Source organism: Mauremys mutica, chromosome 6 (assembly GCF_020497125.1).
Source record: "Mauremys mutica isolate MM-2020 ecotype Southern chromosome 6, ASM2049712v1, whole genome shotgun sequence".
NCBI lineage: Eukaryota > Metazoa > Chordata > Testudines > Geoemydidae > Mauremys > Mauremys mutica.
In genome coordinates this window covers 106,797,671-106,815,557 of record NC_059077.1, presented here as the reverse complement: position 1 = coordinate 106,815,557, position 17,887 = coordinate 106,797,671, and the positions used below count along the sequence as shown (strand labels likewise).

Genomic DNA, 17,887 nt, shown 5'->3' with positions numbered 1-17,887 from the left:
ACCTGCTCCTGCCAATCTGGCAGTGTGTACCGGTATATTTTTTCTGCTTCATATAGAATCTACCCCCCACCCATATATACTGATTTGAGGTGCAGGTTGGGCACTATACAGTTGTGATAGACTGAAGGACTAATGAACCAGGAATACTAGGGGAGTGAGAGCTTTACCCCATCGGTGAGCTGTGAATCCCTTTGTTCAGTGGAATACCACACTTGTTTTGAGCCCCTGGTAGCTTACGAGAGGTTAGACCATAAAGCTCTGACATGATGATTTATAGAAGAGCTACTTTATTTATAACTTTTCTCTCTCCCCAAGGCTTGTATAGTTAGCTACCTGATATTAAGGCACTCTGGCTTTACAGGCAGGTGGTTATGAAAAAAAGTTTAAATAAAAAATATTAAAACTCAAACAATATTTCTATAAACTGTGGCATGACCATCTGTTATCCAGGAGGGTGTGGGGTCGTCTAAAGTCTTTATTGGGCCTCATTTGGGATGGCCTGCATAAATTTCTCATCTCTACATCACTTGGACTACGGCTCTCATTTCATACTCATGCCAATCACACTTTCATACCACACAACACTTTTATCTATTTTATATTTATACTGCACTTTTCTGGATATTTTTCTTAAATCTGAATGACTAAAATAGCATTATTATGGTGCAGGAGGGAGGAATGGTTTCCCGTTTGGTCTCTTCCCCCTAAGTCCCTGCTGGCCCCAGACTCCGCCCTTGTGGACCGTTTCAGGTCTTTGTTTCCTGCATACCTCAGGGAGATCTGCAAGAATTGGAGCGGAGTAAGTGCATGGAGCTGGAAGGGGCAGTGGAGTAGGAGGGCACTGGGGGCAGTGAAGAAGAAGAGAGTCATAGAAATGTAGGGCTGGAAGGGACCTCAAGTGGTCCTACCTGTGCTGAGGCAGGATTATTCCTAGACCATCACTGACAGGTGTTTGTCTAATCTCCAGTTACGGGGCTTCCACAACCTCCCTTGGCAACCCATTCCAGTGCTTAACAATCCTTATAGTTAGGGAAATTATCTTAATATCTACCCTAAATTTCTCTTGCTGCAAACTAACCTGATTACTACTTGGTGGACATGGAGAATAATTGATCACTGTCCTCTTTAGAACAATCTTTTACATATTTATCATATTGTGATGGGTTAGATCACAGAAACCCCCCTGGGAGCTGCCAACTGATGTGCCAAGACTACTGCTGCTCCTGTTTTCCCTGCCAGCTCAGGACTCCAGCACCCTGTCTTGCTGAGCCAGACACTCCCGTCTGCTCCAACAAAGACCCAACGTCTGAATTACTTGCCCCAAAGCTGCAGGTTTACAAGAAGCGCACTTGTCTTTGGCGCTCAGATGCCCAACCCCCAATGGGGTCTAAACCCAAATAAATCCTTTTTACCCTGTATAAAGCTTATGCAGGATAAACTCATAAATTGTTCGCCCTCTATAACACTGATAGAGAGAGATGCACAGTTGTTTGCTCAGGTATTAATACATACTCTGAGTTAATTAATAAGTAAAAAGTGCTTTTATTAAATACAGACAGTAGGATTTAAGTGATTCCAGGTAGTAACAGACAGAACAAAGTAAGTCACCAAGCAAAATAAAATAAAATAAAATGTGCAAATCTATGTCTAATCAAACTGAATACAGATAAGATCCTCACCACTTCCAGAATGCTCCCTTTTACAGACTAATCTCCTTTTAGCCTGGGTCCAGCAATCACTCACGTCCCTTTGTTTCAGTTTCTTCCAAGTATCCTGGAGGGTGGAGAGGCTCCCTCTTTAGCCAGCTGAAGACAAAATGTAGGGGTCTCCCAGGGGTTTAAATAGACTTTCTCTTCTGGATAGACACCCCTCTCTCCCTCTGTGTAGAATCCAGTCCCAAAATGGAGATTCAGAATCACATGGGCAAGTCACACGCCCATGCATGACTCAGGACTTGCAGGTAGCAGCCATTACCCACATGCTACTTTGAACGTCCTCAGGTAGACTTCTTATGTGAATTGGAGTCTTCCAAGCTGTTTGTCTGCTAAGTGCTTCCTGATTGAGCACTTAACTTGCACATTCCTTTCCCAAAAAGTGACCAATGTTCTAACTGAGGCTACTTAGAAATCAAGCAAGTATACAGCCAATGTTCATAACTTTGAACACACAAATGGTACCTACATACAACTAGGATAAACATAACCAGTAGATCATAACCTTTACATAGATGTGTTACATGGCATATGTAGCAAAACTCTATTCCAGTTATATCATACATACATTTATAACCCCCCCCATAAAGCCTTATGGGGTACACTGTCACACATATGCCCCCTCAGTTTTCTCATTTCTAGACTATATAACGATGCGTAGTGAGGGGCAGCGGATTTGAGGACGGTGTAGAAGAGCAGACATTAGAATCGAGGAGTGGAGGTATTCTCCCTTCTTCAAATTGTGGAAGGTTCATTACTTTCTTCCCTCCTGCTCTAACTGCTAGCCTTAGGGGAAGTCACCAAGGACTTCACCAAACCCAGTGAACCTTATTTGACTCTGAATACGCCAAAGTAGATTTGTTAGCCAACTGTGAATTTCCAGACAGACTCATGTTTAAATTTAACACAGTTTCCTGGGTGTTTTTTGTGCTAGTTATGATGTTCTTACCTGGTTTTTACCAGTTAGTTGCTAACATATACTCTCAATCTTAGTGTCATCATCACAAAGGTTTGGGAGTTTTTTGTTTGGCTGTCTGTCTATATTTTGAACCACTACTTGGAGAATCAGGCAGTAACTCATACTGGCAGCTATTCTGTTCAGATGCAGCATACTCTTGTCCCACTCAGCTGACTTCCTGCAGTTGCAGTGAGGTGTGTTTTGGTGAGTCCTTAGTCATGAGGAGCCGTGATCCCAGATGTTGCTTTCTCCAATCACAAGGGTCCAACTCACAGATGAGGGCAAGGACATCCCCAAGAGCATTCCATCCCGCTATTTGTGCAATTGTGTCAAATTCTGAGAGGGTGATAATGCTGCGGTTTCGTTCTGTTCTAACTCTGTGTCTGTTTGCCTGGCAACACAGAATCCCGACAGTGTAGCTGGGTACTGTGCTTTGGTAGCTGAGTGTGAGTGTCAATATGGGGGTTGACTAACAGTACCCACTTACATCTAATTAGGGTTAATCCAAAGTGCTGTAGTTTAAACTGTAAATTGTACAAATGACATATTGTCTAGGCTATACCTACAAACATGCTGGCACCACTACAAAAGCTTTGTACTCTGTAAAACAAGTGAAAATACTTGAAAGGGTATTTACAATAGATTTGTATTAACATAAGGATTTTTTTCTCTAATGTTGAAACAGTACATTTCTGGCAAATAGTTTCAAAACTAGATTGCTACATCTTATTAAAAAATGTGGTGACTAGTTTGCCTCATACATGTAAGTGGTATTGGAGGGGCAGAAAAGGCATAGGGTATATTGTATTGCCATCACTTTTCCAGCATAATCCACTTATTTTGTTGTGCTGATCTTTCTGTCTGAAATAAACCAATTTTTTAGGTATCTGTCTAATGCTACTTAAAATTAAATCTTAAAGATAAACACTGTCAATCGACCTTGCATTTTGACCTTTTTGTTGTTGTTGCAGCTCATAAAATAAAGCAAAGAAATGTAATAGGGAAGGACTAGATGGTTGATGGTTGGATTTATTTGAGGGGTGCACTGTTTTTAATGATCACATTTCTGTACAATTTTTTGGTGTTATTGACTTGCCACTTTTCGCAGGTGGGCACATGTGATGTGCGCAATCGCAATTCCAGAAGTCAGATTTGGTAATGTCACAGAGAGGACGCCAGTAGACACTAGGAGAATACCTCTGCAGAGATTAAAATTGGTGAGTAGTAAGGCTCCAACATGCTGGTGTTTTGAAATATATACAAAAATCTCATCTCTGGTTAGGTACATTCACATACATTTCAGGGGGAAATTTAAATAAACAAAATGTCAGTTAAAAGAGAGAATTTGCTAAGGATTGTCCTATTGTTTTTCACGTATAATGATAATTTAGGTATTTTAATTCTTCAGCCTAGTTCTGGGTTACAACCTTGGGTAAGGAGCCTTTGCCATAGGCATAAGGAAGGAGAAACAATGAGCGTTTTCAATCACTCTCCTAATACTGCTGTGAGTGCTCATTGAGGATACTGCTGAAACTAATCAACCAGAATATCTCAGAAGTCTTATTTGTGTTGTATATTCATGAGGGTCCCCTCCCCCCCCTCAGGGAGCCATTTATGAAGTTAAAATGATGAGACATGGTGGTCTCATGGTATTTTTACCATCCGAGAATTGAGGAATGTGCACAGACCAGATTGCACATTATATTGGACTAATAAATGGCTCCCTGAGGCCTCGAAAAAGCAAGTGAGAAATATAAACACAAAAGCTCGAACTACAAATGCTCAAACCTATCCATAGCCCTAAATAATCCTTCCATCCAGCAGAAAGTCCCATGCCCTAATGAGAAACCTACAAAAGTATTTGTTAAATCAAAGAGAATTTTCCTTGTTGGGTTAGACCTAAATTACTTAATTTATCAGACTATGCTTCAGTTTGACACAGACTTCCTCTGACAAAAGGAAAGTGATCCCCTGCCCAGTGTAAAAGAAAAGAAAAGTTTGGGAAACAACCCCATCTGTTCTCTTTATCCACACCAAATGTTACGGAAAAAATGCTTATTGATATACTTAACCTTGAGCTACCCTTTCCTTGCTGTAACATTGTGAACTATTAATTGTTAATTTTAATTCATTGTGCTTTATATTTTGTAACTATTTGTAATTTTGAACTGCAGCTTAACCATTCTTAAAATGGAGGCATGTCTGACAATTGGTCTTTGTTCACTGAGATTTCTCAAGTCTTTGTGGGATTTATAGACTAACTGTAATGCATATTGAACATTTTCCTACACTTTTTTGGCTCCATTATACAATCTGTTAAAGAGAAACTCTGGCTTGAACACTCTTTATCTAACGTATGAAATATTCCCAAATGCTGTTTCAGCCTGTCCTTCTAGTATATTTTTTTGAAAACCAGAAAGATAGTCAATGCCCCGTTGTCCTCCCCTCCCAATTTTCCTGCATCTGAAGTCAGACTTTCTTATTTCAATACATGGCAGTGTAGCCCTATTATATATGGGCTCTCACTGTGTGAGAGAAGGCTCTCAAAATCTCATTTTTAACCTACAATGACTGTTCAGTTTGCTTGTCAGCCTCAAATTCTCATTAATCTGAATATATGAACACAGGAATCACTGGATATGAACATAATGCTCTTATACTTTTGAGGAACCTAAACAGTCACAGATATGATGACAATAACTTGGTTGGTGATTCTTAATTGAGGGTTTGTTTTCTTGAGACTCTAGAAATGATTACCGGTAATTTGCCACGCATTGTGGAGATAAATAACCCCTATATATGAAGTTCCCTCTTCTGATGAGCTGCCTGTGGCTTAAACCACAGAATAGGTCCAGTTCTGTTCAAAATCTTCATCAATGATTTAGATTATGGCATAGAGAGTATACCTATAAAGTTTGTGGATGATACCAAGCTGGGAGGGGTTGCAAGTGCTTAGAACGATAGGATTAAAATTCAAAATGAGCTGGACAAACTGGAGACATTGTCTGGAGTAAATAGGATTAAATTAAGGACAGATGCAAAGTACTCCACTTAGGAAGGAACAATCAGTTGCACACGTACAAAATGAGAAATGACTGCCTAGGACGAAGTATTGTAGAAAAGGGGTCATAGTGGACCACAAGCTAAATATGAGTCAACAGTGTAACACTGTTGCAAAAAAAGCAAACATCATTCTGGGATGTATTAGCAGGAGTGTTGTAAGCAAGACACAAGAAGTAATTATTCTGCTCTACTCTGCAGTGATTAGGCCTCAGCTGGAGTATTGTGTCCAGTTCTGAGCACCACATTTCAGGAAAGATGTGAACAAATTGGAGAAACTCCAGAGAAGAGCAACAAAAATGATTAAAGGTCTAGAAAACATGACCTATGAGGGATGATTGAAAAAATTGGGTTTGTTTAGTCTGGAAAAGAGAAGACTGAGAGGGGACATGATGACCGTTTTCAAATATATAAAAGGTTGTTACAAGGAGGAGGGAGAAGAATTGTTCTTCTTAACCTCTGAGGATAGGACAAGAAGCAGTGGGCTTAAATTGCAGCAAGAGAGGTTTAGGTTTGACATTAGGAAAAACTTCCTGTCAGGGAATGGTCTAGATAATACTTAGTCCTGGCATGAGTGCAGGGGACTGGACTAGATGACCTCTTGAGGTTCCCTTCCAGTCTTGTGATTCTATGATCAAGGCAAAAGGCCTCCCAGGACTACCTAGCATGCAATAGCACAGCTTCTGCTCCATCCTTAAAGAGGATACACCTTTTATTCCTCTCTGTAGCCAGCCTCGATGTGACTGTATTGTACCTCCATTCTCCCCAATATCATTCCTTCAGTGACCCTAGCCTTGCACTCATGTATAGAAGGCTGAGATTGTGCCTGTCAGGTACTTTGGTACCAGATATGGACTAGTCACAGATCCTGCTTATACACACCACATGTGTTCATCATAAGATCCTTAATGCTCTGCTGGTATGGCGGAGGTTGAAATACGGTATTTTACACACAGTGGCACCTAGTATAATACAGTTTAGCATTCCATTACATCTCCCCATTTAAGTTCTCCATTACCGCCATTTAAAATGTTTACACTATCATGCTCTCTTTGGGTATGTCTACACTACGGGACTATTCCGAATTTGCATAAACCGGTTTTGTAAAACAGGTTTTATAAAATCGAGTGCGCGCGGCCACACTAAACACATTAAATCGGTGGTGTGCGTCCATGGTCCGAGGCTAGCGTCGATTTCTGAAGCGTTGCACTGTGGGTAGCTATCCCATAGCTATCCCATAGTTCCCGCAGCCTCCCCCGCCCCTTGGCATTTCCGGGTTGAGATCCCAGTGCCTGATGGGGCAAAAATCATTGTCGCGGGTGGTTCTGGGTACAGCCTCACCCCTCCCTCCCTGAGCAGCAGACAACCGTTTTGCGCCTTTGTTTGCTTGGTGAACTGTGCAGACGCCATAGCACAGCAAGCATGGACCCTGCTCAGCTCCATACCGCAATCGTGAATGTTTTAAACACCTCGTGCACTCTCGTGCAGTCTATGGTGAACCAGGACCTTCAATCCGAGGCGAGGAGGAGGCGGATACGGCAGCGCGGCGATGACAGTGATGAGGACGTAGACACAGAATTCTCTCAAACCGCGGGCCCCTGCGCTTTGGAGATCCTGATGGTAATGGGGCAGATTCTATCCATTGAACGCCGATTTTGGGCCCGGGAAACAAGCACTGACTGGTGGGACCGCATTGTGTTGCAGGTGTGGGACGATTCCCAGTGGCTGCGAAACTTTCGCATGCGTAAGGGCACTTTAATGGAACTTTGTGACTTGCTTGCCCCTGCCCTGAAACGCCATAATACCAAGATGAGAGCAGCCCTCACAGTAGAGAAGCGAGTGGCGATAGCCCTGTGGAAGCTTGCAACGCCAGACAGCTACCGGTCAGTCGGGAATCAATTTGGAGTTGGAAAATCTACTGTGGGGGCTGCTGTGATGCAAGTAGCCAAAGCAATCACTAAGCTGCTGCTATGAAAGGTTGTGACTCTGGGAAACGTGCAGGCCATAGTGGATGGCTTTGCTGCACTGGGATTCCCTAACTGTGGGGGGGCGATAGATGGAACCCATATCCCTATCTTGGCACCGCAGCGCCAGGGCACCCAGTACGTAAACCGCAAGGGGTACTTTTCAATGGTGCTGCAAGCACTGGTAGATCACAAGGGACGTTTCACAAACATCCATGTGGGATGGCCAGGGAGGGTTCATGACGCTCGCGTCTTCAGAAGCACTACTCTGTTTAAACGGCTGCAGCAAGGGAATTACTTCCCAGACCAGAAAATAACAGTTGGGGATGTTGAAATGCCTGTCGTTATCCTGGGGGACCCAGCCTACCCCTTGATGCCATGGCTCATGAAGCCATACACAGGCAGCCTGGACAGTGGTCAGGATCTGTTCAATTACAGGCTGAGCAAGTGCAGAATGGTGGTGGAATGTGCATTTGGCCGTTTAAAGGCGCGCTGGCGGACATTACTGACTCGCTCAGACCTCAGCCAAACCAATGTCCCCTATGTTATTACTGCTTGCTGTATTCTCCACAATCTCTGTGAGAGTAAGGGGGAGACCTTTATGGCGGGGTGGGAGGCTGAGGCAAATCACCTGGCCGCTGATTACGCGCAGCCAGACACCAGGGAGATTAGAAGAGCACACCAGGAAGTGGTGCGCATCAGAGAAGCTTTGAAAACGAGCTTCATCAATGGCCAGGGTACAGTGTGACTGCTGTGTTTGTTGATGAACACCCAACCCCCTTGATTGACTCAGTCCCTGTAAGCAACTCCCCCTCCCCCTTCGAGTACAGCTTACTTATGCAAATAAAGTCACTCTCATTTAAAAAGCATAAATTCTTTATTGATTCATTATAAAAAGAGGGAGAGAAGTAAGGGTGTGGTTTGGGAGGAGGATAGGAGGGATGGAGAAGGCCATTAAAAAAAAAATTCACAGTAACGACATCCTTCTGGTTGGGCTGTCCACGGGGGTGGAGTGGGCGGGTGCACGGAGCCTCCCCCCACGCGTTCTTACACGTCTGGGTGAGGAGGATGTGGAACATGGTGAGGGTTGAGGGTGGTTATACAGGGGCTGCAGCGGCACTCTGTGATCCTGCTGCCGTTCCTGAAGCTCCACAAGACGCCGGAGCATGTCAGTTTGATCACGCAGCAGCCCCAGAGTTGCATCCCGCCACCGCTGATCTTCCTGCCGCCACCGCTGATTTTCCTGCCGGTCTTCCTGCCGCCACCTCTCATCTCGGTTGTCCCTCCTGTCCTCACGCTCATCCCTCCTGTCCTCACGTTCACTGGTCTCTTTCCTGTAATTTGAAACCACATCCTTCCACTCATTCAGATGAGCTCTTTCATTGCGTGTAACTTCCATAATATCCGAGAACATCTCATCTCGCGTCTTCTTTTTCCTCCGCCTTATCTGTGCTAGCCTTTGGGATGGAGGAGGGATGGTTGAAAAATTTGCAGCTGCATGAGGGAGATAAATATTTAGAAAGATACATTTTACAGAACAATGGTTATACTCTTTCACAGTGAACAGCACTATTCACCTAGCACATGTGATTTCCCTACAAGGTCGCATTTTTCATCTTAATAGTGAGTGCTTGCAGCTCTGGAGTTACAGATCTCACAGACACAGGTCCAGGCATCAGAATTCAGCTTGCATGCGGCCATGGTAAGCCACTGTCTTTCGGCTTCTGTAGTGATTTACCCCTCCCCCCCAATGCATGGCTAATACCACGCTAGCTCCCTGCTAATCAACAACCTTCCCACCCCCCCCACCCACTGCGTGTCTGGTAGCTTGGGGAAGATCGCCGGTGACCAAACACAGAAAAGATCATCGGCATTTCACTCCTCCCCTCCCCCCGCTTCGCTACGTGCAGGAAAGTTTTTTTTTAAGCTGATGCAGTCCACGAACCCAGTAGAAAAATGGCCACCCCCCTTACTTAAATTCCTGATTTTTAACCAGGTTATCCTGAACGATATCACTTTGCTGAGGATAACAGAACAAGATAAAGAGCGGATGCTTCTTGAATGCCAGCAGTCACCAGGACCATACGCTGCTATGCTTTGCCACGCAATGATACCTGATTACTTGCTACATGCATGGCGTGGTAAAGTGTCCTACCATGGTGGGCGGAACAAGGCTGCCTTGCCCAGAAACCTTCTGTAAAGGCTTCTGGAGTACCTACAGGAGCGCTTCATCGAGATGTCCCTGGAGGATTTCCTCTCAATCCCCGGACATGTTAACAAACTTTTCTAAGTAACTATACTGTCTGCGAATGCATCCCAAGTCCTCAGGGCAAATCAATCATTAAAAAAGGCTTGCTTAAAAAACAATGTTTGCTATTTGCAAAGGTACACTCACCAGAGCTCCCTTCCATGGCGTCATTGTCTGGGATAGTGGCTTGTGAGGGCTGGGAGGACGGTAATTCCGTCAGGGTGATAAAAAGCTCCTGGCTGCTGGGGCTCACGGAGTGCTGTGTGCTCTCTGCTAGGTCTTCCTCCTCTTCTTCATCTTCATCTTCCCCGTCTGCATAATCCTCAGCCATGGCAGAGATTACAACCCCCACCTCGGAATCCACTATCAGGGGTGGGGTACTTGTGGCGCAGCCCCCTAAAATTGCATGCAGCTCAGCATAGAAGCGGCATGTTTTTCGACCTGCCCCGGACCTTCCGTTTGCTTCTTTGGTTTTCTGGTAGGCTTGTCTGAGCTCCTTAACTTTCATTCTGCACTGCACTGAGTCCCTGCTGTGGCCTTTATCCGTCATAGCCTTAGAAATTCTTTCAAATACTTTTTCATTTCGTCTTTTGGAACGCAGTTCTGTTAGCACTGAATCCTTTCCCCAGATAGCGATCAGATCCAGTACCTCCTGTGCAGTCCATGCTGGGGCTCTTTTACGATTCTCAGGAGACTCATTGAGATGAGCTGTGCGTGGTCACCTGTGCTGATGAGATCTCCACGCTGGGGAAGCAGGAAATGAATTTCAAAAGTTCGCGGGGCTTTTCCTGTCTACCTGGCCAGTGCATCCGAGTTCAGAATGCTGTCCAGAGCGGTCACTGGTGCACTGTGGGATACCGCCCAGAGGCCAATACCGTCGATCAGCGGCCACACTAACCCTAATCCGATATGGTAATACCGATACTAGCGTTACTCCTCTTGTTAGGGAGGAGTACAGAAACCGGTTTAAAGAGCCATTAAAATCGATATAAGGTGCCTCCTAGTGTGGACGGTTGTGGCGTTAAATCGGTTTTACGCTCCTAAAACCGATTTAAACGCCTAGTGTAGACCAGGCTTTTGAAGTTCAGTACGTATCAGTCTGTTAAGTGTCTCTGAATCGTACTGGTTTTCTAATTACACAGTCCGAATGCATAACAATTTGATTATCTGGCATGTTGCAATGACTGGCAATGGTCGGTTTGGAACCTTTGAGTTATCATCTTGTTCTGCATCTGGCATCTTTGAGGAACAAACTATAGATATTGATGGTTTCTGTTAAACTCTCCACTGTCAGACTTGATCACGTAGGATCCGGGCACTCAATTTTTTTCTTTGACGAGTGGAGTTGTCCATCCCTTTTCTCCATCCAATTTGACACAAACACAGTCACCAGGTTCTAGACCTGGCAGTTCTTTGAGTGACATCTGTTGTAAAAGTGTTCATAAAGCTATTTTAGTCTTTTTATCTAATTTAGCTATCCTCTTCATGCCTGGCCACTTTGGAGATAGTTCTTTTCCAAGATTGAAACAGTAATTCTGAGTTATCTGCCCATCAGGAGTTGTGCTGGACTACATCCAATAGCTGCTATTGGTGTTGATCTGTAACTCAGAAGAGCAAGGAATGGATCTTCCTGCTACTGGATTTTCTTGGCTGTCTATACAGCTCTTTTAGCCTCTCCACGCACTTGTGGGTAAATGGGATTGCTACAAATATGATCAAAACCATATTTTGTTCAGAATTACTTAAATTTTTCTGCAGTGAATTGTGGTTTGTTGTCAGTCCTAGTTATCCTGGAATACTGAAGTGAGGGATAATGCATTTGTTTCTTGACACTGCAACATGTTTTGTCTTTCAAGTACCTGAAAAAATAGTCCACGATGACGAGGTAGTGATGTCCTCTGAATATGCATTAATTTGTAGCTTATATCTTCCTACCTCTCAGATAGGGGTGTTTATACAGTATATGGTTCTGCATTGTTTCTTAAATTAAGGTGTACTGGATCACCTTTCAAAAGTCCAGTATCATCTGAGTTTTCACCTTTCTCACTAGGCCCACTCCTGTTGCTACGCTGTGACTTAGAAAGTTGTTGGTCTTTGCAGGGCCGGTGCAACCATTTAGGCGACCTAGGAGGTCGCCTAGGGCGCTAGGATTTGGGGGGCGCCATTTTCTTTGGCAGCGACCACGGCGGCCGGATCTTCGGCCGTCCTGGTCGCCCCCGGCATTTAGGCGGAGGGAGCTGGGGCAGGGGAGCGCCGCCTGCAGCAAGTAAGGGGGGAAGAGCAGCACACAAGGGAACTCCCCGCCCCAGCTCACCCCTGCCCCGCCTCCTCCCCGAGCACGCCGTGGCTGCTTCACTTCTCCCGCCTTGCAGCGCCTAAGTTGATTGGTGCCGTAAGCCTGGGAGGTGGGAGAAATGAAGCAGCCACGGCGTGCTCTGGGAGGAGGCGGGGCAGGGGTGAGCTGCTTCACTTCTCCTGCCTCCCAGGCTTGCGGCACCAATCAGCTTAGGCACCGCAAGCCTGGGAGGCGAGAGAAGTGAAGCAGTGACGGTGTGCTCAGGGTGCTCGTGCATGGAGCAGGGGTGAGCTGGGGTGGGGGGGTGCCTCAGGTCGGATGCGGGGATCTGCCGCGGGGGTGAGGAGGGCGCTTCAGGGCAGGGGCACGGGCGGGGGAGGGTGCAAGGTGGAAGTTTCGCCTAGGGCACGAAACATCCTTGCACCGGCCCTGGGTCTTTGATCCTTTGATCTCATGCACTCTCAATGCAAAGCTTTTGTCTTTGTAAGTTGTTTCTATGGTGAACTGGCCCATGCAATTCAGAATACCTTCAGTGCTAGTCAGAGCTGTGACGTCAGCTCTGGGAGGGGTTGAAAGTGATTATAAGTCCCTTCTGAGATGCTTGTGACCTCAGTGCCTGAGTCAGTTTTAAAGTCAATAGTCTTGCCTCAAATATTCAGTTTCATTCTCCAGGCAGACTCTATGTCATCTCAAGTGATAGATCCCAGAAACAATGGCTCCTGATTGTCTGTAATATGAGCCCACTCCCTGACTGCTTTGGTGCAGCAAACTACTGCAAAATGTCTATATTTCATGCATTTATTATACCATGTGCCTCTGGCTGGACTTGTCATCTCTTGGGATATGACTTTTTCACATTTTGTGTATGTAGGCTGGAATTAGTCCCTCTTAGCCTAGGAGAGTTCTCTCCTTGCCTCAGGGGTTTTATGATAATGACTTTTAACATTCAAGGGTCCATTTAGCGTTTCTAAGCTAGTTTCAGGTTTTTCAAATTGCTCCTACCTTTTGTTCTGTCATTTGACATATTCTGACTGCTTTGCTATCTGTATAGCTAGGGCTAGGGTTAAATCTCTCTTCAGTTGTAGTTGCTCTGAAAATTTTCTCTGTTAAGCCAATAACCAACCTATCTCTGATATATTCATGTTTTGCATCCCCAATGTTTTCAGCCAATGTATGCATAGCCCTTATAAAACATTCATCATTTCCCCCTGGTTCTTGAATTCTCTGTTGAAAACATACTCTTTCATAAACCACATTTCTCTGGGGTATAAAGTATGCATCAAACATAGCCAGAACCCTTTCATAGTCATCTTTGTGACTGTTTTCAGTGAAGTCAAAGGATTTAAAGATACTCTGCTTGCTTCCCCAAAGCATAAATTAAAGAAGATACCTATATATCTCCAATATCTTTGCGGAGTTTGTTTGCAATTTGAAATCTTACAAAATATTGCTTCCAGTCTGTCTATTCTGAAGATCTGTCAAAACTGAAGTCCTCTGGGGCATTGCAGAGTGGCATGTTGATGAGATTCTATAAGCCTTGTTGCTGTTTTCCTTCTGTTTCTGTTCTTACTTAGGTGTATGGAAGGCTGAGATTGTGGCTAGCCCTTTTGTAAGGGTATGAGGATGTTTATGCCTTCCCCCTTCCTTTCATACCCATGTAGGGCCAAGGCATGTTCTGGCCCAAAAAAACATAAGACGGGCATTTCAACTACCAAATGTCTCTGTCAAGTTATAGTTTGTGATCTTCACCACTATCATAGGCAGCTTCAGGCCTGGTCTGGACCTAGGGGTTGCAGGCAGTGGTTAAAAATGTGTGAGACTTGCAATGGAACTGTGACAATCTCACCTTGTTACAGATTTCATTACTAATCCCAAAATTTATTTATTTGTGGTAGTGCCTACGATATACATTTTAGGTAGTTTCCAAACACTTCAGAGGGATAGTCCCTGCTCTGAGGAGCACACAGTCAAAGGACAAATAAGTAGACAAAGGTCATGGGAAGGGGAATAATCATCATAGGCAGTTTAAATGCTATTTATACACAAGTGACCTTGTCTCGCTATAGGTAGCATGTCAGAAGTGGGTCTTCAAGAGGGACTTAAATGTGGACAAGGTAAAAGCCTTGCAGATGAGCTCAGGGATGTCGTATATAATGCACAGAATGCTTCACAGAGGAAGGCACAAAAGTGAACATGGGAGAATTTGACAGATAGGGAGACCGAGGTTGGGAACTTTGGAAAGGGGGATTGGGAATGAGGGGAACATGGGGTTTGACAGAAGAAGGAGGGGCAGATTTATTTATAGCTTTGAAGATGGTGTCAGCTTGGACCAGGTTAGTGAGCTGGGGTGAAGTCTATAGCAGAACGGGGCCTATTTGTGGTTTCCTGTGGAACCCAAGCATAATTAATGGGATCTCATGGTTTCAGTCCAAAAAGGCAAAACTTGACGGTTTTGGCTCAGTGTAGCTTTGGGTTTGGGTCCATTTGAAACCTAAATCACAGAGTGAAACTCAGGTGGAAACTCCTGCCAACTGTTATACAAAAGATATTTTCCTTGGCGCTTTAATTTTACATAGCTCTATGTAATAGAAACAGATGGTGAATTCCTGACCCCATTGAAGTCAATAGCAAAACTCCCACTGACTTTAATGGGGCCAGGATTTCACTCAGAGTGCTTAAATATACTCTGTAGTTTCAAAAGAATGTTATTACTTTGTTTGGGCCTGAAAAAAGAAATACAGTCACGTTCCATAGCAAAGTGAAGAAATCCTTGGAGGTATGAAGCTAAACTGACCTCTCAAATACACACACACAATTCCCATGGATATCCTGGGATTTGGCCCATAAATGTAAACCAACAGGAATACTGGATCTGATTCTCATTTACGTTAAGGCCTGTTTACAGTGCCAGGGTGGTGTCTTAATGTAAATGAGAATCAGGCTCACTATGTTTAAATGTTTCATCTGAAATCAAAGTAACAGTTAAAATGTAATCATTAGCCCTCTTGTACTAAGCCGATATATTTAAAACATCTTCTCTAAAATCGTCTCTGAATAGTACATGATGAACTCATTAGCAAAATGCATTATCTACCTTTGTTACGATCCAAGCTTTAAAATGCTTGGATAATATAGATTGAGTTTGTCCCAACAGGCAGTGGCTGCAATGCTGTACTGAAACGTGAACATAATATGCCTTTGTTTCTTTATCTGTAGCGCTTCCTATTATTTTTACATTTGAAATCCTATTTCCCCAACAAAATAGAGGTAGAAAATGAGTTTTGCAATAGTTGAAGTTGCCCTTGGGCTTTCAGTGACCTCAAATTTGTATTTGACAAGTGAACTGAGAATAAGCGCAAGTGTACTCTGAGTGAGGAACATTATTTTGAAAAGAAATTTACACTGCGATGATGACTGATCTACAAGCCTTTCAGTATCTGGCTGATGCTGTAGCATTTTGTTTAGAAGCCTATACACTTTAAAATTTTCACCTGAAGGCAAATAATAGTGAGCTTGAAAGCCAAAGATTATAGTTTTGAAAGGTACATCAATTCTGAAAATAGAGAGGTTTCACTGTAGTAAGCCAAACGAAGAGTGGAATCAAGGGAAAAATGTGTTTGAGCTTTTAAAAGAATGGGCAGGTGTTCTCTTACCTATCCTTCTGTTTTAATAAGAAAATCTAAAAATAAAATTAAATACATTTGCAGATATTGCTTGTCGTCTTTGTTCTAGTTTTGCAGTAGAATTCATTTGTTAAACTGAAATGGAACTGTGGAACTGCTGCACTGTATTTCTGAAAGGCTAAAGAAATACTTGACTGTGTTGTCATGTAAAGAAGTATTAATTACCTCACAGCATTTCCAAAAATATTGCTACAGGGGCAATGAAGGAAAGTCATTGTATTATACTTTAACTTATACACTGACTGGTTCACGTGCTCACATTTTTGAAGAGAGAGGAAAATAGGCAAAGAAATGGAGACTTGAGCTTGTTTAATCACATGTCCAAATTGTTTTAACATTGTAATTTAAATAGCTTTAAATAGCACAGACACTTTTTCTAATTAAAACAATGTTAAAATACAGATGATACAATAATTGATCAACCTACTGCAATTTATAACACCAATTAAAATGTACAGATTCATTAAAATCATGTGCAAAACACAATTTAGTGTACATATTTATGTTACTACCATTGTAAGATTTTTAATAAGTGTGATATAAAAATGTGCATTACCAGCTGTATAGTACTTACTGTCAGAATGATTTGATACAATGAATAGATCCTATTGCAAACCTTCAAATTTGTACATTGCTGTAATACTGAACCATAAAAACCTTTTGAATGGAATGGAAAATGTTAGATGGGCATGACTACATATAATACTTTTTGAAGACTGGAGGTATCTGTAATAGTGAAAGCAGAATGCTTAAAAAGTTAACTAGTTGCTGTAAATTTCCCTTTAATACAAAGAGAATAACCTCTTTGCAAAAGGAAATTGATTTTCACTTTAAAAAGTTTTTGAAAACAATTTTAGGTTTTGAATCATTAAAAATATTCATGGCAAGAACCGTTGTCTGTTCAAAGCAGGCCTTTGCAACTATGCAGTTGAGAAATTCAATTCATAAATTGAAGTTGCTCCCACAACTTTCACTTGGCTATGTTGCTGTGATGGGGAGCTCCACTCATCACTAGTCTGGCACCTCCTGCTGGTTCCTCTAGGGATTATCTCATCAGATTGACGCCCCTTCCCCTGGTTCTCACTCTGTTGCGCTCTTTGGTCTACAGCCCCTCTCTCACTCCAGGAACTGCAGTATCCTCTTCATGACTCAGCCCCCTGGCCAGGCACTCAGCGTCCCCCCCCTTCCAGGGTATAGTCCTTCAAAGTCTCGGTCACTCCCAAGCAGTCTTCCAGTTCACTGCCCCGCCAGTGCCACTTCCCCAGTAGCAGGTAGGGGATCCCAGGTCAGCCCTCCAGTTTGGGTGCCAGCCCAGGGACCCTACAACACGCAGCCAAAGTCTGTTCAGTCCCCAGCCTAGGGCTTACTCCTTGTGCTGCTTCCTACCCCAGCACTCCCCCCTCTCTGGGGTTTGCTGGCCTCTCTACTCCTGCCTCCCAGGGAGCAAACGTGGGCTACTTCTCTCTGTAGCCCCCAATATACCTCCCTTCTCCCAGGGGATGACTGCAGACTACCTTCCTGCAAGTCCCCTTCCTCCTCTCAACTTCCTGGATTTATGGAAGCGCTGCCTGTTCCTACACAGGTGAGCTTCCCCTAATGAGGGCTTTCTTCTCAGCCTTCAGCCTAATAGTTTAATTGGCCCATCTGGCCTCCATTAACCCTTTCAGGGTGAGTGTGGGATTGACAACCCATCACAGTTGCGCATATACTTGTAACTACCAATCAACTGAGTTTTATATTTTTACAGGGAAAGCAGGAATATAAAATGTTGTGTATATGCAAGGTGGCCAAATTAGGATTGTTGGAGCATCCTTAACTTTTGGAAGTTCCTGCCTTTTGAGTGATTGATAACTCAACCTTTTCATTGCATTATCACGCCTTCTTTTTTTTTTTTAAATAAATTTCTCGTTTTATTTTTAAGGAAAAAAAAACAGAAAAATTCTAAACTATTTCAGTTGCAGAGCAT

The 17,887-nt window shown here is 43.6% G+C and overlaps 1 protein-coding gene across 6 annotated transcripts in view; it reads left to right on the top strand.

Annotated features, from left to right (window-relative positions):
- Window positions 1-17,887, top strand: part of KDM4C (lysine demethylase 4C) — a 420,715-nt gene that overhangs the window by 310,372 nt on the left and 92,456 nt on the right. For all 6 annotated transcript variants that reach the window (XM_045021569.1, XM_045021570.1, XM_045021571.1 and 3 more), the window contains one exon: window positions 3,779-3,887. In XM_045021569.1, coding sequence (XP_044877504.1) covers window positions 3,779-3,887 — 109 coding nt within the window. The remainder of the gene's footprint in view (window positions 1-3,778; window positions 3,888-17,887) is intronic.